A 26261-nucleotide genomic window follows, 5' to 3' on the forward strand; every position below is an offset into this window, starting at 1 on the left:
CATTTTGGTTGCATTTCTTACTTCAGTTAACAGGTACTTTATTCCCTACTTATACTCTAGTTAGTATTATATTGATCCATTTTCAAGGGACTTTTATTATATTTTCATTTACCCTTTCTTCCTTACTTAAGCTGTGACATCATACATGAATGTTATTTTTAGGTATATACATGTGTCTGTGCATGGGCACACATACACACGTTTTGCTTTCTGTTTTCTGATTTTATCTTTCAAGTATTCTTCCATATCTATCTTTTATTTACTAAGTTATTATTCCTTCTTCCACCTATCCCCAGAAATCGTTTCAAAACTTTCGAACTGCTATTAAAAAAGGGAACACTTATAAAAATTTTGGCTCTATCTATAATTAAAAGAAAATACTATTGACATTACTCTAAGCCCTCTGGAAGTGACTTTTGAATTGATTTCTCACAGGTTGCCAGTAACAAGGTTTACAGAGTGTTGTTTTGACTCTGCCATCTACCCAAAAGAATAACCTGCCAGTCCTGGTTCTCTCAGTGGGTACTGTGAGCTAGAACTCAGGCCCACAACTGAGATGATGGCAGAAACCTGCAGTTGTCCATTTGCTTCCCTGTGAATGGTGTGGGATATTTAACTGGAACCAGGGTTCATGAGGTTAGACAGCTTCAGGCTGAAAGGACTCCTTTGATAATTTATTAAGCATGACATGATCAGATCTTGCCTGCTCTTACATGTTTTTTTTTTCAAACTCAAAAATATAAATGTTAAGTATCTTAATTTGAACGGAGACATTTATTTAGGTGAGTTCCCTCTAAAAAAAAAACAAACCATATGCTCTATTCCCCCAATCCCTAAAACAACTCCAAGGCATAATATTTTTGTTCCACTGATTAAATGAACGACTTCTCAGTTGCAAAAGGGATGATAAGAATTTCACTTTTCATAAGAAAAAAAAAGGCTTCTAAATTAAAGGTAAATTCTACATTTTGAGAAAGATGCACCTGAGTTTTACTAGGTAATCCTCAAATGAGCAAGCAGTAATTTTTAAACTCTTTGTTTGGAGTGTTAGCTCATTTTGCCAGTGGAGCAGTGCCATCAAAGTGGAGTTGACGGTGAGTTCCTAGCCTTGCCCACAAAAGAGACTATATGAGGAGGAAGATGTTTACTATCTGCATAGTGTTTCATAGCTCTTAGCATATAGTCACACTTGATTCTCAACAATTTTATGAACTAGGTAAGAAAATATTTTAGAGCTAAGCAAACGAAGACGAGAAATCAAGTAAGTAGTAGAACCAGGCTTTCTGATTTTCAATTCAGCACTCTTCATCTTACATATAAAATGCATTAAGTAAAGTATATTTTCAATAAAAATGTAGAAAAAAATGAAATAGTACTAATAAACAGTTAAAAACGGAAAAGAAACTTTTAAAAAATATGTAATGTTGGTCTTTGACAAAATACAGGTTTAATCGGGAAACTAGGGATTGGTATCTGGAAACCTAACAGGGATTCTGAACCAAACTGCTAGGCAGTAGTGGTCAAGATTATCTTTTGATTCAAAACCAAGGATGACTAGAAAAAAAGAATCGGATGGAAAGGAACAAACCCAGGATATAAGAGAAAAGAGAGGAATGAGTTTTGTGAGGGAGCTGGACATGTGCTGGGAAAGGAAGAAGGTGGGGGAGCTGAGTTAGTGACAATGTGCACAGCTTGGAGTAAAAACAACTTATTTGGCTGTGAGTGGACAGGGGTAGGGAGGAAAACAATCAGGTGGGTGTCTGCAGGGGAAGAACACGCATACTGCTGCTGACTAGAGGAAAGTAACTACAGACTACTGCAGAAGTGACAGGACCAAAGGTGCCGTCACCCAGGCAGCCTGGAAAGGGGGCAGCGCAGGAATGAGCTGCTTAGGAGCTCCTCTGAAGGTGGATGCAACTAATCATCTCTAGCACACTGTTAAGTGGCATGTATGTTACTTGGAGATAATTATTATCAAATGTATTTGAATTCAGTTTTGAAAAAGTTTTTCCTCATTGTTTTTGTTTGGTCTCTAGTTATACTAAGCTTCTTAAAGGCAGAGACCTTATCTTGTTTATCTTTGGATTTTGAAAGCTCAGAATTGTGCCTTGGTGCATTAGTTTACTGAATGAAGAAACTGCTGCCTAAGTATGAATCATTTGAGGGCAAAGATTACGTTTGTATTTAAAGAAGTCATTAGTATCTCTCTACAGTGCACAAGGCAGTACCCAGTACATAAAAGTACACAATGGGTGATCAATAAATGCTTAAAGAATAAGCAATACCTCATTAGGCAAGAGAATGTTATCAGCAGTAGGTACAGTGTAGTGGAAAAACTTGTCTCTGGGAATAGGACTGGGAAAATAAGCACAGAAGGAAAAGCAATAGACCTGATATAAAGATAAAGATTTCATTTGTCCTTATGGCACTATTTAAAAATTTTAAAGTACTTTATAAATTACCAAGTACTCTCTCATATAGAATTCTGTTGACCTCTATTTTATGTACAAGGCTATGGGTTGTTAGTAGAAATTTAAAAAAAAAAAGGCCTTAAGCAATCTGGATGATCCCACTTTTGTGTAATGAAGAATCATCTTTAGATACTAGACTATGGTACTCAAATATAACAAATTTCACTGGTGACCATGAAGCACAATTTAACTACTATCAGTTGTTAGATACCTAAGGTAGCTGATATAATCATAGTCATTTGACTTGTAAAGGAGCTTCCCAGAGAAAGGCTCTCATGGAATTATACAGTGAATCTGATTTTGAAAACAAATTTTTTGAAGGCTTACCTAATACTATGTCTCGCAGAAGTAAGCTAGTGCTCATTATAAATATTTATCTATTTTTCAAAAAGAAAAAGACCTTTCTGATTGTTCCTAGACACAGACATCTGAAGTGTATGTAGAACCTATAAGCTAGGCAACGTAGATTTAATGTCAGAATGCCAATTAAACTTGTTTACTCTTTTTTCCCCCCTTTAAGCTTGAAGTCTTAATTTAAAAGGTTTTGTAGCTCAATCTTATTTTATTTCTTTAGCATCAGGAATTTTACATTATTATACGTGAACATAAATTAGAAGACTTAAAAATGAAGTCATCCTTTAATGAATTTCTCTATTTATTGCTATGATGTAGACTTCCAAGAGAGTTATTTTAGTGGTAGTTAATAATTAGTTCTTATCAGCCATTCTAAATATATTTTTTGACCCACAGAGAACTATTTTAAACTCATCATGACCTAAAAAGTATTTAGGCACTCTTCTTCAAAAAATGTAAGGCATCTTAGCGAAGGATTAATTTTAGATACTGAAATTCTTGAAGAAAAATGCAGACACATGCTATCGGAAGGCTTACTTTCCTACTTGTATTAATATAATTTTCCTCTATTTTCTTATTCTGTTTGGGGGAACTAGAATAATGATTGAGGACATCTGCATTGCCTAATGAAGGTTTTACAGACAAATGAAATGCATAAATGCAATGCCCTTATAATAATCACTTTTTCAAAATTATTTCTTCTCATGTTTCTCTATAGGTCTTTACATTTTTAAAAGATTATCTAAACTATATCATTTTGCTTTACAAATATATAACACCATAATATGATTAAATTGTTTATTACTTGGGTACCCATTAATCAGGTATGGTACGTCTTGTAAACGAACCTTAGCATGTTTAGAAACATTCGTAAAAGATTCATTTTTACCCTTTCCCACAAATTATATACATTAATATTTTAAACTTGCAGCTAATTATATCTGGCCTTCCACTTTCAAACTCCTGTTCAAGAAAAAAATTCGTAATGTTACTCTAATAATCTTAATGAGAGTTCTAAGTAGAATAAAATACAGGCAAAAAAACAACAGAGAACACACAGTACTTACCTTGGAAATACTGTCCATATCTCCTGAGCCTGAAACAAAATACAAAAAGAAAGTCTTTCTTAGGTACTGATTTCACTTATAAATGAAGTACTTCTTTAATATAAATAAATACAGCATACTTGTTTTCCAGTGCACATCTCCTGAAATTTTAATCTTTAAAAACTCCTTTTCTTTTTACACCACCATCAAATAAGTACCATTTGAATGGCAAATGCAGGGAAGAGTTGTGCCTCTCTAGTTTCCCATCATGTAGTCTTTTTATTTTTTTTTAAATGGCAGAATGAAGAAAACTATTGTTATCATAAGTTCCTGAAAGTAAAATAATGGGAGATTTATATATATTACTCAATTCAAAATTTTAAAATGTAGATGTGTGTGTGTGTGTGTGTGTATGTTTAACTAGAGAGCAAGAGAAAAATCTCTAAATATATTTCTTAACATGGTGCTTCTAAATCTGATAAAATATAAAATGGAGATTTGCAACAATACCTGACATTATTCTAAACCACATTTTAGTATAATAACCAAAAACAAACTATTTTTAATAGCATCATATATATGACAACAGTCAATATTCATGGCAATCTATCAAAAGTAAAAATGTCTTCAAAATATAATTTTGTTTTATTTTGATGCTTGGGTGAAATGAACAACCGGTACTAATTTCTCATTTAAGAAATGGAATCATACTTTCTATTCACTGGTATAAAGAATAATCAGATCTTTGCCCCGATATTAACTTTGTTTGAAATTATTTTAACAATTAATCTCCTGACATAAAAATATTATAATGTTTTAACAGTACAACATTTAGTCAACAGTCACATATAAAGTCAGGACTTACTAACATGATTAATTTGTAAATAAGCAGACAAAATAAATTTTTAAATAGTAAATGTATGTGTCTAATTATGCACATATAAATATGCACAATAACGTTCATTATAGAAAGTAATGAACCACATGTCAAGCATATGAAACTCTTCTGTAAATTCTATTTTAGTGAATAATATAACTGAGAATCCTCTAACTCTGACCAAAGGTCATCTTTTCTGTGAACAATTTTATAAATTATAAGACTGGAAAGTGAGAGCCCTGGCTGCTGCAGCTCAGTGGATTGAGCGTTAGCCTGCGAACCAAGTGTCGCTGGTTCGATTCCCAGTCAGGGCACATGACTAGGTTGCACACCAGGTCCCCAATTGGGGGCGCATGAGAGGCACCTGCACATTGATGTTTCTCTCCCTCTCTTTCTTCTTTCCCCTCTCTCTAAAAACAGATAAATAAAATAATTTAAAAAACAAAAGACTGTAAAGTGAATTACTTTGCAAGAAATTGGAAAATACAAGTGTAGAACGGAGCTGTCCATCAGAACTCTGTGTGGTGATGGAAATGTGTTCCTGTGCTGTGCACTATGGTGGCCATTAGCCAACGTGGCTCTGTGCACTTGACAGGTGGCAGTGCAACAGAGGAACTGAACTCTGCATTGTATTCGTTTTAAATTTAAAATTAAGTGGTCACACGTGGCTAGTGGTTACCATAATCGGACAGTGCAAAACAAGAATTTGAAATGTAGGCAAAATAGTTATGGATCCTTAAAAGCTGAACATCTACCAATGTGTTGTAAATAGTTTCTTGATTGTTGAGGTTACATAGCTTTTCAAAGTATCAGAGGGTGGCATTTCCTGACCTTGGGTGGGGCTGTGAAATCTGTGTATGTATAATCTAGGTTACTTATGGGCCTAGTTTCTCCACTTAAGTAAAAGATGTTCCATTTTCAAAAGAAAAAGAAAATTATTACAAACATTTACTCGCCATCATCAACTCTTACATGAGTTTATAATGATGTTACTTAAACATATATAAACATAAAATAAATTTTTTTGGGTTTGCATTCGGCCTGCTGATACACAGAGTGGGCTCCATGACCAATCAGTTTTGTACCATTTGTCTCTGTTTCTCACTATTGTGAAACCTTGTGTTCACTTCATAGGTATTTGCCTTCATTTGGCAAGGAGGCATCATTCATGAAGTATGTTTTCAACCATTAGTCAACTACTTGAAATTAGCTTTATCACTGAACACAAAAATACGTTGGGAGAGTTCTCTTTTAAGAGAATCATTCAGATTATCTGGAATATCATATTAATTTTATTTTAAAAGAGGCAAACATTAAAATACAGAAAAAAGTTAAGAAGTTCTTGCAGAGAACTAAAGGTTCTCTGAGATTGTATCTAGAGACCTTTAGAAACAAATAAACCAGTTGGGAGGATCCTATAGTCCTGAAGGGAAGCTGTATCTGTCCAAAACAGCAATGCCTCCTTTATCATAAAACGCCCAGATTTTGATAGGTTAACGTAAATACCTGTGGGTATGCGCTAGATTAGAACAAATTTTTTACATTTCTTATTTTCAAATGGTCTACAGTCATCATAAATAATTCACAATAGATTAAACTAACAAGGTGAGGTAAAAGGTGAAGCACTTCAAAATGAGTTATTGAATACAAAAGAACTTTGCAAATCATGTTGTCTGCTATGTAGAATTAAGGTTTTTTTTCAAGTTATTTTTAAACATAAAATTTAATATCCTTACCTAAAGAGCCATTCATGTGATGTGACTCCATTCCTCCTAATCCACCCATGGGTCCATCTGAACCAGGGCCCATTGGAAACTATTTTTAAAAATGAAAAAAAGAATGATGTCATTAAAACAACTGTTTATATCAATGTTACAATATTTGCCTTCCACCTTTTAAGACAATTCTACAGCTTATTTTCATTTTCAAGTTATTGAGATTATTTTCCCAGATGTTTTTCAGCTTTGTAGATTCTCTAACTGGACTGTCCTCTCTCATCTCATACTCTCTCTGTTTCGATCTTCAGACTAATCCTTATTCATAACCAAAGTTTTCTTCTTCAGATACCCTCAACTAGAAAGCAAATACATTCCAGTGCAAATGATAATCATTCCCTTCTGTGCTACTGACAAACTGTGCTATTACAAACAGGAGGTGATTTTTATAAAGCTGCTAAAGATGGTTACTATCTTATTAATAAGAATGATTCAACATGAACTCTTAGCAGACAACCTACTTTTGTTCAAATGGACATAAATAATTTAATCTTATAGGTTAAATACAGGATGTGGCAAAAATTAGTTTTAAAGTTGTTCGTATGGGAAATAATACAATCATTTATAAATAATAATACAAGAATAAACTCTGTGTTTTGGATACTCCCAACAGTAAACCTACTTTTGCCCCTCCCTGTACGTTTCGTTCCTTGGGGACAGCTGAATGTAGCTAATTCTTCTTGGCAGCAACTCTCTCAGTTCAAGGAAAATCATTCTACAGCAGTTATAATTAACATTTTAAAAAGCAGTGGTATTATTTTATTTTATTTTCAAGTGAAATCTTACGTTAGAAGCCTAGTGAAAAACAAACGTGAACCAATGTGCCGTGGCAGATCTGGAGCTCAGGCTACCCACACAGTCTTTCCCTCATCTCCCTGAAACACTTTTGAGGAAACCCAGACCTGAGTTTGAAGATGCTATCTATAATTATCTTATGTTTACAGTTAAGACAACCTACTGAAAACACTTGCTCTTAAAATTTCCCATCCAAAAGCATTTCTTCCACGCTGTGCAAAATAGAATATTGAATGTAGTGTGTGCATGTGTATATGTATTTATGTGAGTAGGTCGGGTGGTGGTAGTTGCAAATCATATAGGCTTTTGCGGGGGAACAATTCCCCTCAGCAAACAGCTTGTATGCCATCAACTCTGTGTGGAAATAAGATGGCTATCTGTCATCTATGATCATACAAATCACATGCTTATACATTTTCCCAAGAAAATGTCAACTATGTTTCCTAAAATTTTGTTGCCTAAAAGCACATGCATTGATTTTCAGTAAACAATTTGGAATATGTATGCCTTAAATGATAGGCAAAAGAAATTATCTTTGAACTTATTGTTGTTACTCAGTTTTTATCAAAAGCATAGATCTGGGCTGAGAAACTGGTGCTGGTGAGGCCAACAGTCTATATGAGTTTGTCTGGTCTTTTTATCTGGCCCCACAGTGTTTTAAAAGACACTAAGACGACAGGTCTATATACTTGACCTAGCCCTCAGCAGGCATTTGCTTTTACTACCTCTGGCTGAGATAAATGACATATGAAAATGCCATGTTCACCTACTTTTCTTGGATCTCTTATGTTTGTATGGAGTTAGAGAGCCAGAGTGGAACACACTTGGATGATATTAGTTTAGCTGCCCCCGGCAATGTCTTCAGTACCATATGCTATTTGTCTCCTCCTTTGTTCCCCGCCTTTTAAATATCAACTTTCAGATACGAAATTGCAGTGTAAAGAGCTTTTCTATTTTTTATTTTTGCTGAATTTCTAAAATAAACATTGTTCTTTATCATATTCAATGTTCTTTAAGAGCTCTGTGAAAACACCTTTTAGACATAATTGATAGGAAATTGTTTAATTTCCTGAAAAACAATTTATTTGATTATATAAAGAAAATAGTGATAACTGAAGTACAGTTAAATCTCAGTTCTCGAACAATGTGGTTCTTGACAAAGTTGTTTATTGGAAAAAAATGTCTTGGTTGTATAACAAAACTTTGGGTCTTGTTTCTCTACCAAACAACCCTTTCATAAAGGCTAATACTTATATGATCATTCATGTGTCTTCAGGTGACAAAAAAAGGAAATTCAGTTTTCGAACAAATGGTTTCTCAGTTTTCTGGAACAAATTAAGTTCAAGAAGTGTGGGTCCACTGTCACACGCAAGTCACAAGTGTGAACTTACATCAGTTAATTTCTATTTACTAGCAGTATTTATACTTACAGCACATCTGAATTTGGACTAGCTGTATTTCAAGTACCATACTGTATTGGAGAGATTTAAAGTTTCCCTTTGCTGTCTTTATTGCTAGAAAGCTCACTTATAACAATTATTTCATGCTCAGTTTTCAGTATACTTATAAAAATTCTTTTATGTCTTCTGATTTTTCTTTAATTTGAATATGTGTATGTGTAGTAATGACATTTTGTTAGAAATTTTTGTTAACATATAGGTCTTATATAATAGGTAAATAAAATATCATTTTCCTGTAAGCATTTGTGGAAATATCACAACCATATGCTTAATTAAAACACTCAAATTCTTTCAGCAGAACTGCTTTCAGTTCCATATTTAAACTCCAGATTCCAAATCTAAAGAAAAACAAGCATATCCAACTTTCTCATTTATTGTCGATTTGTCAAGATAAAATAAATAAAATAGGATCACAATGAAGAAGTTAGTGACAGTAAAATAAACAGTTATATATTACCTGTCATTTTTAAATAGTATTAACTATTAAGCATTTGAGATAAAATAAGACTACAACCAACATTTTATAATTAATTAGGTTCACTTTTGCATTTAAATTATACTGATATGAAATCTTTTGTTATATGTTTTTTCTACCCAGAACACAGAAAGAATTCAATTTTTGTGATATCCAATAAGCACCTGGATATGCAATATAAAGCTTAAAGAGTATCCAAGAAATGGAATGCACTAAGTTTGTCTTCAAATACATTAAAGAAATTTTTAAAAATTCATATTTACATTAGGCCTGTTAGGTCCAGGAGGTACTGCATTCATTAAAGTATACATGTTGTCTCCCGAGTTGGTTGAATCTGAAACAAAATATTACTTAATTAATATCATTCTTTATAATCTATACCCTAGTCACCACAAAATAATAACTGGAGATGGTCTGGACACATACACATATTAATAGCTGCAGCACCTGAAATAGCAATTGCTAATGTTCAGAAATAAATGAATACCTGTAAGTCATTTTCTGACCCAGAATCATTATTCTGGGGTTGTAAATTAGGACTATTTACCTGATATGTTAGGAGTGACCACTTGAATAATTCAAGTAAGAAGAAATTACCTTAAAAATCTAAAAAGATAGTTTTAAAATTATGTATATTTTTTTACTTCTCTAAGCAACTTATACATATATGTATAACAAAAATCTCTTAAATTCAGATTCAGTAGCTTTTCAGTTTTCATTTTTTCCTTAGGCTTCTTTACACCAATTTAAAATGATATTTATTTAGCTAATAATTAATAAAAGCTGGTGAAATATCCTGGCTTAATTCCAACAGAGAGTAGATGAAAATTATAAAATTGGATAGAAAATTCTCTTACCTGAAGTGAAAGCTAGCTTCCTCCAGTACAATTTTTGATAAAATTTTTTCTCATTTATTGATTCATTATAATAAAAATAACTGTAGTGTATACTGATATATACAATATTTCATAATATTTTTAAAAATTTACATGTTATGTCTATTAGCTAAGTCTAAATTTATAAATATGTATGTTTTTATAATGTATAATCTATAGTAAAAAGATATTTTATATTTGGGATATATTAATTATGAAATAAGTTTTTCTGCTTTTCTATAATTACATGGTTTTCTTAAATATAATATACGTTTTTCCATTTTGAAACTTGTGTTTCAAATTTTCTATACGATTCAAAGCAGAAGATAAAAATCAATTGTTTCCTCATAGCAATAACAATAGAGTGGGAAATGAGCAAAGATATTTTCCTCTTATTTTGTGGCCACTTAATAGACATTAATAAGTTTATTATTTTAGTGCATACCACTTGGACTCTAGGTTAGATGTCATGCATCAGTTGTCTGTAGAGAGTAATCCATAAATCTAAACATTATTTTTCACTTCTAAATTAATACATTATACCAACAATTTTCAACATTCTTCATTTCGTGGAAGACATAAACTAAGTACTAAAATTCTGCAGCACAGCAAAAAATATTATGTTTTTTGTCTGTCTGACAAAAATTAGGTATAATTTTGATTCATTAACACTGATCCATTGGCTGTTGTCATTTTTTTATTTGACAATCTAAGGAGAAGAAGCCAGTGCCTCTAACTAAATAGTCAGGAACTGCATGTTTTAAAAATACTTGTGGCACACCAGCTGAAAATCACTGCATCATACTACATTGAAAAAGTTGCAATGGCCACCGCCTTTTGTGGCCTTAACTCTTTTTATGTCCTAACGTATGTCACACTCCCGTCAACCCAAGTACTTGTTTGCTCTGGCGTATGATCAACCTTTTGCATCTCCACATATTTCTTTGTTCTTTCTTCCTCCACACCTCTTTTACCAGTCTCCACATACCAAATTCTACTCACTCTTCAAGGCACATGGAAAATGCTACGAAGTTTTTTTTCTGATAGTTCTAAGTGAACGAGTCGCCACCATTGAATTCTGCTTTGCATTATAGTTAATATTTTGTTTTATTCCTCTCTTGCTTTCAACTAGGTTACAGTAAGTTCATCAAGAGAAGGAAAGACAATATATCTAACTCATGTGTACTTCAGACAATAAATATCTGCTAATTTAATGGAATAAATTCTATACCATAAAAACCTATCTTTCAGAAAATCTTGGATTGGTTTTTAAACACAGGAAAGCTTCAAATGGTTTTTCATTTTTATTAGCCTTAGTAATTATACTTACTAATATTAGTAATTAATTTGAAAGGAAAATGGGCTGTATATTTTAAATATGCAGAAAGAAAAGGAAATTATTGTTTTTAAGATCAATCAATAATATAATTTTATCTAAACAGTATTGGGGGAAATAAAGTTGGTATTATCCAGAAAACATCCCACTTCTTTTTGTAGATGGAAAAACTTTATAATAAAGTAGATCGTCTGGCACCTATCTTTTTGAGGGGGGTTGGCTTCATAGTAGAAGGACTGTGATAAAGAACAAGTACATAAAAGAAGAGGCAAAAAAGACAAAGATATACTGGTGGCAATTTCGGCTTGAAAGGAAGTGATTAAATTATGTATTGCCTGTAAAATTGTGTTTCTCAAAAAAAAATTCCCTTTAGTATTGTAGTGAGGTGTTTATTAATCACAAGCCACCTTCATAAATATACTTCAGCAAATACAAATGCAAATGTGGGCAAGATGTTCAATTCACATAATTCTATCTTCAGTAATTCTGTTTTGCTTCAGTCATAATATTCTGAGAACAGAGATCTTTGAAATATTTATGATATATTTCAGAGTTAGAGAAGCAAAGTAAAATTTGCATTACTTCTTAAATTTATGCCTTTTCTAAATTAGATTCAAAACTTAAAAATCATGATTTATTGGTATAATTAATGATATTTAATTTCAAGCTTCCATATAGCTTCAACTTAAACAAACCAGTTAAAAACATATGAATTTAACAGTGCAAAAAAATTAAAATTTTTCCTAATTATAAAAATTTCCCATCTATTTCATTACCCAGAATTATCACTGATAAAGTCTTAGCCTATTTTTTATTTTCTGCTTTCTAGATTTCTGTTATACATTTAAAATATTGAATAAAATTGTGATCATATTGTATTGAATTGTGCATATCTATTCTCCACATAATTAAACATTCTTTGATAATAATTTAAATGTTTACATTGTATTACATAAAAATTAATTTTTGTTATGCTAAAATTAGATTTGGTTTGAAGGTTGTGTCTACTGTTTCTCTACTGACTATAACAAATGAGCATCCCTCTACATAAGTCTTAGATTGCATCTCTAATCATTTCTATTAGTTAGGAATATAGAGTCAAGTGGTATAAACTTGTTCATGGTTCTTCATACATGCTGCCAGAGCACTTCATAGGAGAGCTATGCCAATGTAAACTGCCACCATTAGAATCCTCAAGACACAACACATTTAAATAGTCTGTATTAAAGTCTCAACAAGGAAGGATAAAGCTATTTAAAATACTTACATTAAATGATTACGGGAATACTGAGGTATTTTAGTTTAGAAGGTTAAAAAAACCCGAAAAACAAAAACTCTTTCCATACTACATAGTGTGGATCTTTTAGCTAGCTAATAAATACCTATAGATGGGTAGGGTAAATGATATTGTAGGCACATCTACATCAATCTTAGTAAGATAATAGATTGGTGGATTTGATTTGCTATATTAAACCTAATGGATCCATGTATTTCATGTGTTACTTATGCATAATTTTTCTAAATTATGAGATTTGGATCTTTTCCACAGCCTCAAGAAATCTTTCAGTCATATAAATTATCAAGGAATTCATACAGATCAACACAATTTGCATCCTGACTATATTTTACCCACACAACAGAAATTTTCTAAATGCTTAAAGTAATTGGACAACAGTTGCTTAAGAACACCATTTCTTCCTACTTGCTACCTCTACTCTACTGCATCAATCAATGAGGCATTGAATACTATTAACTTTCAGAACAATTTTTCTATTTTGTGATTTTATTCTAACAATTAAAAGCTAGTGTGGCTAGTTTGATTACAATACCTGCTGGACTAGGCATGATGGGTGTTCCTGGTGGCCCTCCACCTCCCGGAGGACCCTAAACAATTACACAAAATTTCAGTAAAAATAAGTCATTTCATTAAACAATATAAGGGAAAAAAGTTAGACTTATCTTTATAATAGTCCAATTTGAAAATAACAGAGGAAATTTATACTCTCCACAATTTATTTTCTTTAAATGCATAATCATTTCAATCTTATATTAAGTATAATTTAGCTTAAATGTGTTTGAGGTTGTTTTGACAAATTTCCCAAAACAATGAGCCTATAATACTGATTTATTATTCATGACTTAATCACTCCAGGTATAATGAGGTTAAGGAGAAACCATTTAATAAGACTTCTAGAAATCCATAAAAAAGAAATAATTTGTGTATTTGAGATTTACTTTACTGTAAGTTTCTTATATTTTGTATCAGTGGCTTTCTATAGAAAACACAAAAGATATTTAAGTGTTTAAAAAATACATAGACTCTATTTCTTTCTTCTGTCAGTACCAATTGCAAAACGTTGGGAGCACTGTACCTCCATCTATCACATCAATTAGAAATGAGAGGCAGTGTTGGCTAATGCTGTGGGTTACTAAGGCTGAAGCTACACAATCAGCCTGATATGGAGATTAGGTAATTCTAAAATTATTCAGTAATTTCAGAAAACCAAAATGAATAATTCAGATAATGGGTTTTAGAGTTTTTCAGATGTACAGTGATAAAACTAACTTATGTGGCTAAATTTCACTTCATTACGAGTGTGTAGACACAGTCCACTAATTATTTTTAATGACATATGTATTTGCTACTTAATAAGCAATTTAAATTCTCATTCAAATAAACTTCTACAATTTCATAAAACTACTATATATCAGGCTTATTCTTAAGTGACTTTTAAGAAAAAATAGGTTTTACCCAAATTTTCTTACTTTCACTTTTGTTTCATAGAAAATATGAAAAAAAATGAGACTTTCTTAGTGTGTATAACTTAGGAAACATTGAGCATGAAGTTCACAGGTCCAGCGCAGGGTGTATTTTTCACTGCATTCATAAAATACTATTTCCATGGAGGGTAAAGTGCTCATTGATATTCATAAGTATTTCCTTTTTCCTACCCCAGTTAGCTACTACCTCTGAAAATTTCTTCAGGAAAGATTTTTCTTTTTATTATTTTTTCCTTACTTCTCTGTCAGGCATTTCCCCCTAAATTCAGGGTGAGGCAAAAGTAGGTTTACAATTGCTCATATGGAAAATAATATATTAATAAGTCATAATGCAAGAATATGTTTCACATACTCATAACTGTAAACCTACTTTTAACATCCCCCCAATACTATAACAAATTATGTTCTATGATGGCCTTGAGATGCAGCAAGGATTATAATGTAATGATGGTTAAATGGTCATTTGTAAATTCAAGAGCTCATGGAAGATTTGCTAATTTGACTCAGGAATATACAAATTATTGTAAATAATAAGAAAAATAAGTGTTTTCAATTTCTAAGAATGAAAACATAACTAGAAAAAAAAAGTTCCCCCTCATTGCTAGTCATTATTTTGCTATCTGATTCTCTCTGCAACTGCGAGAGTTTAATGTCTTCTTAGACCCTGTGTGGTGAGTGGAGAAGTAAGGGTGTAGATTATTCTCCCAAAGAGCAGCAAATTCAGGCATGTTATTGTGTAACTGGGAATGGCTTTCTTCGTGATTGGACAGAGTGTACTGTATTGGTTTACAGAAACACATGCTAAAGTAAGCCACAGTACTCAGGGCAATGTTAGCCAGATTGATAACTGTTTCACTAATGAACATCAACATATGTACTAAGGTCGGCAGATAAACAACTCAATACAAATCAGATGTTCACTTCTTGGTCAATACACAGGAGCTCTTCTTAACATCTGGACAACTATTTCAATGCCCAAATAAAATGTAACATCAATTCTTATGAGCAAAGAAACCCAAATGTACTTACTACATAATTCCCAGGAGATGCTGAGGAGTATGGTATCTGGAACATGAACAGGATAAGAATTTTTTTAAAATTTGTGTGGCAGTGTGGAAAATGACTAAAATTAACCTATTTTCTAACTTGTACCAAGTTTTAAAATGTATCACAAAGGTTAGTAAAGGATAAAGGCATTGTTATCTGTCTGAGTGCTAGAAAACTGAATGAATGCAATATTATAACGACTTTACAAAAAGAGTGCCCTGGCTGGTTTAGCTCAGTGGATTGAGCGTCGGCCTGCGAGCTAAGTGTCGCTGGTTCGATCTTCCAGTCAGGGTACATCAGAGAAGGAAAACTCTGACTCCAAAAAACCTCCGCTGCCTTGCGGCATACCTCTTCTGGGGAAAGGCTAAGGGAGTAAACCCCGACAGAAAATCCGGAGCCGGAGTCCCTAAGGCGGTTTGACGTTGTAGTCAACACCGGCAACTCCTGCGGCGCACCTGAAGCCAAGCTGTATCAACTCCGTCTTTCCCTTGGACCCTTCAGCTGCGAAGAGAGGGGGGGTCTGCTGCATGGGCAACAGCAGACCCTCCATATCACCCTGCCCAGGCTCTGTAGCTTCAGCTCCACTGGAGAGGACACTCCAGCGTCATCGCAAGATGTCAATTCAACACGGGAGGAGACAGATGCCGTGTCACTCCTGAGTCGGACTGCACAGCCATTCTCGGCGGTGCAGATAGACACTTAAGAAGCTACACCATCGTCTCTCGAGACGGACGGCTGCCGACGACGACGACAAAAAGAGTAGACTTTAGTCAAGAGGAATTTAGACAGAATTACAGGTAGCTTTAAATTATATTGGTTTCAGGCCAGTTGTGCTCATTGCTTGATACTAATGACACTTATTCTGTAATCAGAAACATAGATATTTACGCAGCTAAAAACCAGAAACCAGAGCTTCTCAAATTAGTAACCTTAAGATATGTGACTTCTAATTTGTGTGCACTCTGTGAAACATTATTTTTTTCTTAAAGACAGGTATCAGAGTACTACATTCAAGCAGTACTATATATAGACCTCATCTTTTCTCCTTTCCTTTCTAATTAACCACTAGAAAATAATATAATAAATTCAAATGATTTTGTAATATAAGTCTCCAAAAACTACTAATTTCTGGGGATCAGATATAGGTAACAAATTCCCTCTTTCCTTTCAAATCAAGCTCTTAACCAAGCTCTTTTCTAGAGAGCAGAAGGTATTAATGCAACATTACTATGATAATTAAAAAATTAAAAACTGGAAAAGAGATATAAAAATAAACCACTCTGAGTATGGATATTAGGGAAGTTAAATCCAAATATTTTATTTTTTCACACAAGCTGACTCGTTCACACAGATTCTCTACATCCAGAATAGACATCTTTGCCTTATTCTGAGAAAATGCAAGAAAATCAATAAATTTCTATCTTCTTGCAGTCAGACAGTGAGGGCCAGAATATCACCTTTGAAGTTGCAAAAAGATTATAGTGCCTGTACCTGTAACTCTTCTTCCCCACAACACATTTCACATAGTTAAACATAGAAACAATATACAACCATAAAGTGACCAGAAGGAAGCACAAAAAAGCTATGGTTTTCCATTGGTAAATAAGTCTTTGATTGGGGAAATCTTTAATATTGTAGTTTGAAAATTCTCTCCTAACTGGTTGGTGACCTTGATTTGGCTTAAGCACAGAGCAGGTGTGTCTGAGGCCCTGAGTTGGTCTGCTGATGGGTAGCTCGGCACTGCAGAGGCCACTCCCAGAGTGCCCAGGGTCACTAGTGATGAGGATGACTTTCACCATGAGTACTGGTCAGTAAATATTTACTGAACTCAGTGAATGAATACAACTTTTCTCTCTTGGGCCCCTTTGAGTCCATGATCTACCATCCATCCTGTGCTTTGTGTTAAACTTGTGCATCTGCCCTTTCCAAATGACCAATTTATGCATTGGCTCTAATTTTTATCTCCTTATAACTGGCTCCTTTTCTCCCACCTCTCTCTATTGTATATCATCATTCCTAAGGAACTTCAAAATTTGCTCTAACCACCCACCACTCTTTAGATCTTTGGAAATTACACTTCACTGCCTTCCTTTAATTTACAATACACTTCCTTCTTTTCCATTTATGAGTATGACCACATCCTGAACTCTTTACACAGAGATTTAAACAACTCCTTTGCCTGACATTTTTCTTATTCCTTATGACGCTCACAAAAAATTACTCTATTTCAACCAGAATCTTCTCCATCACAATTCCTCCATGTTTACTAAGTCAATTTTTCCCTGTTTCCTACTAAATTGTTTCTGCCTCTGTCATGCCACTGTCAGCATTTTATTTCTTTCTCCAATATCTTAAGATTAAGTTCATTATCCTAGAGCTACTTTGTTAATTTCCACCTCGTTGATCACTTCCTAGCTACCTTTTCTGTTTTCCAGTAGAAATTTCCTGGAGAGAAACACAAAACAAGCTCGACAAGGTCCAACATATAATCATGTTATCCAGCTTCAACCTAATCTTCATGAATATGTGGTAGCATTTTGGCTCAACCTTTAGGGAAGTCCTGAGGCACCCAGCAGTGTGCCAGTAAATCCTGCAAACTCATGGGGGAAAAGCCCCATTTTGTAGCCAACTTCTGTGGTATATATATTTCTATACGGCAGATTTGAAGCTACCAATGATTTAACAATCAGCTCACAAAATTCCTGAATATTTAACAACTGACTTTTGTGATCTCACTCTCATGATGATTATACCATCCTGAATTGGTACCTTTCCCTTCTGTCATATACTAAAGGCACCAAAAATTTGCTATGCCTTCATCTTTACCTCGATACTTTATTATTTATAGATTTTAACTTTTATCCTTTCATCTCAGGTAGAAAAAATATCTGTTTCCAAAGCTAGCCCCTCCCAATCATCCCATTTGTACTAAGTCCTTACTCCTTTTGCGTTTTTAATTTCTCCCTCTTCATGGCTCCTTCAAATACAGTTAAATATAATAAACATTTTAAAATACTTTAAAATTTTATTTCATCTAGTTATTCAATTTCCTTCCATTTTTTTCCCTGTTAAGGTCTTTAATTTTGTCTCATACTCATGGTTTCTACTTTATATTCCCTGATGCCCTCATCAAAAGAAAAGGAGCATTTGGGCTCCTACCCCTTGCACTCTACTGAACCTGCACTCTTGAAAGTTAATAATAATAATAACAGAAATGTGTTTTCAATTTCTAAGAATAAAAACATAACTCAAAAAATCTCCCCTAGTATGAGAGACATAAAATAGAACAATGTATGTAGAAGTATTATATGAGCACAGAAGACATATTTGAACTGGGCAGCTGAGACTTATCAAAAGTGGGTAACCACCAGAAAGACAAAGAACGGTATTAAAGAAAGGAAGGGAGAGAGGGAGGAAGGGAGGGAGGAAAGAAAGGAAAGGAAATAGTTTACTGAGGAAATCATTGTGTGATTTTTATACAGCTGCTGCAGTGTGAGACTTACAGGGGCTGTAATAAATGATGAGGTTTATGGGAGACTGTGAATGAATTTAAGCAGTAGGAAATAGGGAGTCAGGTTTTAGAAAGACATATTGAAATTTATGTTTTAGTAAGATAACTCTAGAGACATCATGGGACAGAAACACACGTTAGGAGATGACTGTAAAAAGTCTAGGCAAGAGATGATAAAAGAGGGTTTTATGCAATGCTGATTAAGTAGGAGGAGAATTTGAGAGACTTTCGGCAAATGTACTAGGTAGGGCCCGGTGACAAACTGGGTGAGGCAGACAAAGGAAGGAAAACGTTAAGGTAATTCCTAGGTCTCCGATTCAGTGACTGGGTGTATGATGGTGCTACTGATTTATAAACGGAATTCAGGAATAGAGACAAGACTGAAGAAATGTCTGACATGTTGAATTTGAAGGCTGTAGTAGACACTGAGGCAGATCTGATCAACAAGTATTTAGAAACATAGGTCTAGAACTTATCAGAGATTGTGACTAGAGCTACAACTTCAATAGAATAAATATTTTGTGTTGGGCACAGTATTTGATCTAGGATTCAATTACATATTGTGATAGTTGAAATCACAGAAAAATGTTAAAATAAAAGGCAATCTCAGGGTTGAAATGAGAGAGCATTACCAAATGAGAAAGGGTGAATGTGACCAGAGGAAAATCAGGAGGAAATATTTTACAAAAGTCAAGCAAGACAGACCTTTATAAAGCAGGAAGTGTGTGCAGCTTGGCTAGGAAATGTCTAAACTGTGCTTATTCTTGAGTCCTGTCAGGCCCAAGCCTTTCAACCTTTCTGTGACACAAATAAGAATAAATCATAAAAATAAACAAGTTAATACAAATATAAAAATAAAGAAACATTATTAAAATGAGGAGAATAAATTGAGAGATACTTAAAAGAAAATCAACGTATCAGATATTTCAGAAGTCAGGTATGATTGAGAAGAGGAAACAAGTCATTGTGTTGGTTGATAAATAGGTCACTAGTAACCTTCAAAGTAGGACTTCATGGGAATGGAAACTGTTGAGAAGTCAAGTAAGTGAATCTTCCTTTCTCACCTGCTGTGTTTCAGGCACTGCACTACTACATACAGGAATGAAAAAGACAGAAAGCTCAAGGAATTTACTGTCCGATAGAATGGTGGTAGGAAAGTGAAAGCGTGAGAGATGAGGGTGATGTTTTGAGACTGAGGAAAGGTAGAGGGTAGTTTTCTATCAGCTACACCCTCCCAACTCGAGGGGAGTGGAGGATGAGGGGTTTCAGGATGGCTTGGAATTTTGTTCACTGGAGTGGTATTAGAGGAATATTCTAGTCAGTGGAAACAAACAGACTGAGGCCTCTTGGAAGAATGAATGAGGAAGATATAAAGAGAATAGATAAAAGGGTTAGCATTGAAAATAAAGAACATTTCTTTTTCTGAGACAAAAGGTCTCAGAAATATTGAAGGTCTGATAACACTGGAGGTGAGGGCTAGAGTCTGAAGAAATTTGAGTCTCATGGTCTTATTTTTTCTCTGTAAAATATGAGACAATTTTAGCTGATAGAGAAAGTGCCAAAGATAAGAGCAGAAAAGGTAGCTAAGAAAGAGTAAAAGAATTGCTGACCTATGTGTCTATGGTCAACATCATTAGCCATCAGGGAGATGCAAATAAAAACCACAATGAGATACCATTTTACACCAGTCAGAATGGCCATCATCAACAAATCAACAAACAACAAGTGCTGGCGAGGATGTGGAGAAACGGGAACCCTACTGCACTATTGGTGGAAATGCAGACTGGTGCAGCCACTGTGGAAAACAGTATGGAATTACCTCAAAAGATTAAAAATGGAACTGCCTTTGGAACCAGCGACTCCACTACTAGGATTATACCCAAAGAATCTTAAAACACCAATTCAAAAGAACTTATGCACCCCTATGTTCATTGCAGCACTGTTTACAATAGCTAAGTGCTGGAAACAACCTAAGTGCCCATCTGTAGATGAGTGGATCAAAAAACTGTGGTACATTTACACAATGGAATACTATGTAGCAGAAAGAAAGAAGGAACTCCTGCCATTTGCAACAACATGGATGGAACTAGAAAGAATTTTGCTTAGTGAAATAAGCCAGGCAAAGAAAGAAAAATACCATATGATATCACCTAATACAGGAAACTAAAGAGCAACACAAACAAAAGAACTAAATAGAACAAAGAGCAGAATAGCAGTCAATAGAGGGGAGGGAGAGAAGGGGGATAAGTAAGGGAAGGGTTTAGTCAAAGAACGTGTATAAATGACTCATGGACACGGACAACGGGGAGGGATATTATTGCAGGAGAGGGGGTGGGTTGGGTGGGGGAGAGAATTGGGAGAAAAGGGGACAACTGTAATTGAAAAACCAAAAATAAAAAAAAATAAAAAAAATAAAAAAAATTGCTGACCTAGCACCATGAGGACTCAGCAGAAGTTGGATGCTATAGATTTAAATGATCACATAATGTGTTAAACAGTTATAGAAATATGCATTAGGCATTGTAAAAAAATTGACGGTGGTGCTCTACAAATAATTCAAATTAAACATTTCCAAAACAAACCTCACTATCTACCCTCTAAACCTCCTTCTTCCACTATGTTTCTACTCAGTTTGTGTTGTTCTTAGTCATCCTGATACTGGATGTAAACATTTGAAGCCACTTTCAACTTTTTCCTTCTCTTTATCCCCAAATCCAGCAGGCCAACCAAGTGTTTTTGATTCATTTCTGAAATGTAGCTGCACCTTTCCTTTTACCGCCTCTATACCTCAGACTCTGATAACATTTTATAAGGCCTATTACCATAATCTCCTAATTTTGTTTCCTTATTGAATCCATTTGATATACATACTATCTTTTTAAAACACAGCTTCCTTCCACATAGATGGTAAATTCCAGATTTCTCAAATATCCAAAGCCCTATATGCATTTACTTTTTAATTGTTTTTATCCTTTATGCAATAATCCCAATTTCTAATCTATCCTCCTTAATTCCCTAATCATTATTCCTCTAACATTTCTTGCATTTTTTGTCCAAGCTTTTCTCCAACTCCAGTGTCCAGATTCTTCCCAATGTAATAAATCTCCTTCCTCCATGCCCCCCATACTCCATACAAAATATCCATTAATATGCAATGAAAGAATAACTAGATTTAAAAAAAATGATTAGTAGTATTTTACCTATGTAACTTTCTTCAACTCAGATGTTTAATACTTTATAAGCAGTGGTTTACTAGAAATCAGGGAGGGCAACTTCAAGATATCTGTGTCAGTATAAAGTTGAAAATATTCTATTATTCTTTAGTTTTTAAAAAATGAGCATCTATATGCACAGAACAGAAGCTATTTGGAGTATGTGAATTCACTTAGGCTTAATCACTGTAATAGAAGTTCATTTTCTTTTCCCTTAAAGGAGCTTCCTCTTGCTTTTTTTATGTCAAGCAAGTAAGTTGACAACTACAGTGCTATGCTGAATATTTATTGTTTTGTTTATCCCTTTTGCTAACAAGTCCTTGAATTTTCTTTGTTGAACCATATCTGACTTATTTTTCCATTTGGTTTAGATGGTGCTCAGAAAGGGGCGTGTGACCTTGGTTTGGCCAATACATCACTGTACCCTTTGGTCATAACTGGTTCATAAATGAGCATATGATCAAGCTGAGAAAATCCAGTTCAGCTGGTTATTCCCACTACCTGTGCTTAATTGATAAAGAATCATGCTCTTTGGGCTCAACTGGGAGCTTTGAGGATATGTATCGGGAGCTTCATGTAGCCTTCTTGCCATGACAGGGGGAACAAAGGTAAGCAATGAATAGAGGCTGGATCCTGATGACATTATTTGAATCCTTGGAAGCAAGTGTGCCCAAAAGCAAGTTTATATCTGGATTTTTCAGATACGTGATCCAGTGATATTGAACCCAGTTTGGGTACTTTTTGTACCTTCTAATTAAAAGTGCCTCCAAAGATAATGAGGATATTTTCAATACAAGTGCTTACCACTTCATGATTAGAATTTGCTATATAGCTAAATCCATATGCATGCAGTAACATGTGAAAAATATAAAAAAGGAAAAATAGTTAGTGAGCTGTAAGTAAACTTCCAAGTAAGAATGAGGCCAATACTGGAATGCTCAGATTAAAGAAAATTAAAAGTAAAAAATCATCCTTTTATTTCAAATTAAAAACAGGACATTTTCCTTAAAATTTTTCTCTTACTGCCATGTGAAAGGGTGCCAAAACATTTTGACCAAAACACTTTTACAAAAGAAAACTCTGGATAAAGATTAAGCAAATAAATAAATGCATGGCGGGTAATGGTAGGCAGATTTCTCTCAGAGAAGTAAGTTACAAACTTAGAAAGCAGAAAGTCTAGAATAAACTCAGCTGTGCCAGACTGAAAATGAAGCACTGGTGTGCACTCATGGCTTTAATATACATACATGGGTAGATACAGAAAGATATGGATGTGTGTAGGTGTGCGCATATACATACATTTATATCCTAGTTGTGTTGGTTGAGAAGGTCCAGAAGCAACATTACTTGGATGGATTTTAAATACCACTCTCCACTAAAAGGAACAAGGACTCCTTAAAGAAATGGCTGTTCCCAGGGCTAAGGCTAGGAACATGTAAGATGTTCAAAGGATAATGGGGGCATGTCAAACAGACAAGTGATCCAGATTGAAGAGGTTCCTACTGACAAAATCTGAAATAATTTTAGCATCAAAAAACCGATTGAATATAATAAGAATCCACAAGTACATCTGATATGCATGAATGAATTAATGGATAAATGGAAAAGAAAGAAAAACTCTTTGTTAAAGTAGAAAGTAAACCAATAGGTGGTAAAGAAAAGACAAATTAGTAAGTAACCATTTGGCGACGAATGTAGTAAAACAATGATTCAGACAAGAATCATCAATGAATTAAAAAAGTAGCAGATGAAAATATGAGAAGAGGATACTTACTGTAGTTTGACAGTATGCCTTCACAAGTTAGTAATTACGGAGGGGAAATTAATTTTACAGTAGAGATACCTGATCAGCACCATCTGAACTAAGTGATCAAAGTTAACATTACATGTAATGGGATGAATCACCATCATATGCCTCCAGAAATCACGTACTAGAAAAACACAAAATTAATTCTGTGGTATTTATGCCAAATATGCATAACCTGAATCTAATTATGAGGAAACATCAGACAAAACTAAATTACGGGACATTCGGCAAAATTACTGGCTTGCATGCAACAAAACTGCAAGGTCAAAAAAAAAACAAAAACAAAAAAACTGCAAGGTCAAGAGAGACCAAGAAAAGTTGAGGAACTCTTCCAGATTAAAGGGGACAAAGAGACATGACGATTATGTGACAAGTGAACTGGGTTTTTCTTTCGTTACAAAGGATACTGTTGGTGATAGCTGGCAAGAGCTGAATAAGGACTGAAGATTAGAAAATAGCGTAACATCTCTGTTATTTTTTTTGACTTTGATCCTTATGCTGTGTTTAGGAAAGACTGTGCCTTTGTTTCCAGGAAACACACACTGAAGAGTTCGGGGAGAAAGGGTCATCATGTCTACTATTTAAATGCAACTCCAATAGTTCAGAAAAAATATGTATATGCAGAGAGTGGAAATCATGAAGCACATGTGGCAAATCTTTAACACTTGGGAATCTGGGTGAAGGGCATGTGGGATCCCTTTCTATTCTCTTTGTAACTTTTCTATAAATCTGAAGTTACTTCAATATAAACATTTAAAAGAAGAAAATAGTATGTAGAACATATTTGAAAACAACAAAACAAACAACCACTTTAATACGCTGTGCTGAGGTGCTAGAGACTTCCAATACTGGTACAAAATGAAAAGTGTTTGTAATTATGAACAGGAAGTCTAAGAAATTTGGAATTCAAAATAATATAGATGAGCTGTCACTACCATAATCAATGGTATTTAGCAAAAACATCCCTCTTTAATACTTTTTGCTTGGTTTCATGTAAACCCTATGTTTTTGCTAGAAAGTCATCAGTTCTCTGTGATTCTTTTCCTTTTTCAGAGGGATGGTTTTTTCCTTTCTGTGTTCTGGATGATGATGATCCCTTTCACTTTCTGGGCTGAAAAGTGTGGACCTTCCCCTATTTCCTTTCCCATTCAATTCTTTTAAAAATTGTATTTTATTGATTGTGCTATTACAGTTGTCCCAATTTTCCCCTTTGCCCCCTCTACCCAGACCCCTCCAATCCCTCAGGCAATCCCCACACCGTTGTCCATGCCATGGGTCATAGGGATAAGTTCTTTGGCTACTGTATTACCTATTCTATACTTTGTATCACCATAACTACTCTGTAACTACCAATCTATACTTCTTAACCCCTTCACTTTTTTTAGTCCATTGTCCCCAACTGACTTCCATCTGGCAACCATCAAAATGTTCTCTGTATGTGCTTGTTCGTTTATTTTGCTTTTTAGATTTAATTGTTAATAGATATGTATTTATTGCCATTTTTTCATTCATGGTTTTGACCTTATTCTTAAAGAAGACCCTTTAACATTTCATATAATAATAGCTTGGTGGTTATCACCTCCTTTAGCTTTTTCTTGTCTGGAAAGCTCTTTATCAGTCCTTCAATTCTAAAAAATAGCTTTGGTGGGTAAAGTAATCTTGGTTGCTAGGCCCTTGCTTTTCATCATGTTGAATACTTCTTGCCAATCCCTTCCAACCTGCAAAGTTCCTTTTGAGAAATCAACTGTCAGTCTTATAGGAGCTCCTTTGTAGGTAACTAATTGCTTTTCTTTTGCTGGTTTTCAGATTCTCTCTTTGTCTTTAACCACTGGCATTTTAATTATGATGTATCTTGGTGTGGCCCTCTTTGGCTTCACCTTATTTGGGACTCTGTGCTTTCTGGACTTGTATGTCTATTTCCTTCAGCAAGTTAGGGAAGTTTTGTCATTATTTTTTCAAATAAGTTTTCGATTTCTTGCTCTCTCTCTTCTCCTTCCGGCACCCCTATGATGTGAATGGTTAGTATGCTTGAAATTGTCCCAGAGCCTCCTTACACTACTGTCATTTTTTTTTTTTTTTTTTTTTTTTGGTATCCTTGTTTATTCTTGCTGTTCTGATTGGTTGTTTTTTGCTTCCTTATATTCCAAATCACTGATTTGATTCTTGGCTTCATCCACTCTACTGTTGATTCTCTGTAAAGTGTTCTTTATTTCAATTAGTGTATCCTTTGTTTCTGACTGATTTTTTTCATGCTGCTGATGTCTTCACTAAGTTCACTGAGCATCGCATCTTTATAACCAGTGTTGTGTTTTGAACTCTGCATCTAGTAGATCTACTTATCTCCATTTTTGTTAGTTTTTTTCCTGGATTTGTGATTGGTTCTTTCATTTGGGCCATGTTTCTTTGTCTCCTCATTTTGACAGCCTCCCTGTGTTTGTT

The 26261-nt window shown here is 34.2% G+C and overlaps 1 protein-coding gene across 10 annotated transcripts in view; it reads right to left on the bottom strand.

Annotated features, from left to right (window-relative positions):
- Positions 1-26261, bottom strand: part of SSBP2 (single stranded DNA binding protein 2) — a 234429-nt gene that overhangs the window by 9975 nt on the left and 198193 nt on the right. For 9 of the 10 annotated variants that reach the window (XM_090276445.1, XM_090276441.1, XM_090276444.1 and 6 more), the window contains 5 exons: positions 15275-15310; positions 13294-13348; positions 9517-9587; positions 6485-6563; positions 3893-3921 (listed from right to left, as the gene is read on the bottom strand). In XM_090276445.1, coding sequence (XP_090132571.1) covers positions 3893-3921; positions 6485-6563; positions 9517-9587; positions 13294-13348; positions 15275-15310 — 270 coding nt within the window. Of the gene's footprint in view, positions 1-3695; positions 3789-3892; positions 3922-6484; positions 6564-9516; positions 9588-13293; positions 13349-15274; positions 15311-26261 lie in introns of those variants that run through there. The other variant, XM_090276440.1, reaches the window with a different exon arrangement.

This window comes from Furipterus horrens, unplaced genomic scaffold (genome assembly GCF_987537825.1).
Source record: "Furipterus horrens unplaced genomic scaffold, mFurHor1.1.pri manual_scaffold_5, whole genome shotgun sequence".
Lineage (NCBI taxonomy): Eukaryota > Metazoa > Chordata > Mammalia > Chiroptera > Furipteridae > Furipterus > Furipterus horrens.